Source organism: Corapipo altera, unplaced genomic scaffold (assembly GCF_003945725.1).
Source record: "Corapipo altera isolate COAL_440 unplaced genomic scaffold, ASM394572v1 60411, whole genome shotgun sequence".
Taxonomy (NCBI): Eukaryota; Metazoa; Chordata; class Aves; order Passeriformes; family Pipridae; genus Corapipo; species Corapipo altera.
This window is the reverse complement of record NW_020890133.1, coordinates 1-1,411: the sequence shown is the minus strand read 5'-3', so window position 1 is coordinate 1,411 and position 1,411 is coordinate 1. Positions and strand designations below refer to the sequence as shown.

The following is a 1,411-nucleotide window of genomic DNA, read 5'->3' as shown; positions in this document are numbered from 1 at the left end:
CCGTTCCCGGGGCCGATCCCGATCCCGGGGGTCGGGATGGGGGAGCAGCCGCTGTTCCTCGAGGGGCAGCCCCCCGACTTCTCGCTGCTCCAGCGCCTGCTCTGCCTCGAGCCCGAGCCCTGCGACCCCCCCGCGCTCCTCCCGCCGACCCCCGGCCCGGGGGGGGCCGTGACCCCCCGAGACCCCCCCAGGTGGGAACCGGGAACGGGGGAAACGGGGGGGGTCCCACCGGGGGGGGGGAATTGGGGGTCCCGGGACAGGGGGTTGGAATTGGGGGGCCAGGGACACGGGGTGGTCCCACCGGGGAGGGAACGGGGAGTACCGGGCCCCTGCTCCTGTCCCGGGAACCGGGAGAACCGGGAATGGTCCGACCGGGAGGGAACTGGGAGCAGCGGGGGGAAGGACCGGGATAACCGGGATTAGTCCCACCGGGAAGGAACCGGGACCCCCGGGATGGCCCCAGGAAGGAGGGGGGGTGTCCCCACCTCCCCCCCGTTCCCTAACGGCGTCCCCCGGTCAGGGCGGGGGTCCCGGAGCCCCCCCCCGCGGCCCCGGAGCCCCCCGGGGGAGGGTCTCACGTTCCTGCAGGAGTCGGTGCGGCTGCTGAGCCCCCCCGAGCCCCCCCCGGCCGCTCCCGCCGCACCCCCCGACACCCCGGGGGTCCCCCCGCCAACCACCGGGACCCCCGACCCGCTGAGTCTCATCAGCCTCCAGTGCCGGCACCTGGACGGTGGGATCGGGATCAACACCGGGACCGGGATCAACACCGGGATCGGGATCAACCCCGGGATCGGGACTGGAATCAACCCCGGGATCGGGATCAACACCGGAATCCACACCGGGATCAGCATCGGGATCGGGATCCACACCAGGATTGGCACCGGGACTAACACCGGAATCGGGATCAACACGGGGATCGACACCAGGATCGGGATCAGCACTGGGACCGGCACCGGGATCAGCCCCGGGACCAGTAACGGGACTGGGACAGGCAGTGGGATCAGCCCTGGGACCAGTAACGGCGCCGGGATCGACACTGGGATTGGCACCGGGACCAGTAACGACACCGGGATCCACACTGGGACCAGTAACGGCCCCGGTCGGCGCCGCAAACAGGGGTTCCCGCAGCGCGGGGCGGACCCCCGGGACCCCTCGTTCCGGGGGGTGACGCTCCGGATGCACCTCGGGGACCCCACGGGGGACACGGGAGACCCCGGCGGCTGCCGCCTCCTCATCAGCGCCCGCAGGTACCGCCCGCGGGACCCCCGGGGGCTCCGTCCGTCTGTCCCGGGGGGCTCCGTCCGTCTGTCCCGGGGGGATCCGTCCGTCTGTCCCGGGGGGGGACTTTTGGGGACCCCCCCAGACCTTCCCCTGCCCTGTCCCTCTGTCCGGGCGTCCCTTCCCTCCCTCC

The 1,411-nt window shown here is 73.2% G+C and overlaps 1 protein-coding gene across 1 annotated transcript; it reads left to right on the top strand.

Moving 5' to 3' along the window:
- The first annotated feature begins 287 nt into the window (after positions 1-287).
- On the top strand, positions 288-1,168 carry LOC113942352 (tetra-peptide repeat homeobox protein 1-like). Its single transcript, XM_027633493.1, has 2 exons — positions 288-790; positions 924-1,168. Exons 1-2 carry the CDS (start codon positions 454-456, stop codon positions 1,166-1,168), a joined length of 582 nt encoding a protein of 193 aa, XP_027489294.1. The 5' UTR covers positions 288-453.
- The last annotated feature ends 243 nt before the right edge of the window (positions 1,169-1,411 follow it).

Bases quoted from the DNA above. Each gene is read 5' to 3' on its own strand.
- LOC113942352 (XM_027633493.1), top strand. From the start codon at position 454: ATGGCCCCAGGAAGGAGGGGGGGTGTCCCCACCTCCCCCCCGTTCCCT. The intron at 791-923 runs TCGGGACTGGAA...GGGGATCGACAC, and splicing joins GATCGGGATCAACCCCGGGA to CAGGATCGGGATCAGCACTG.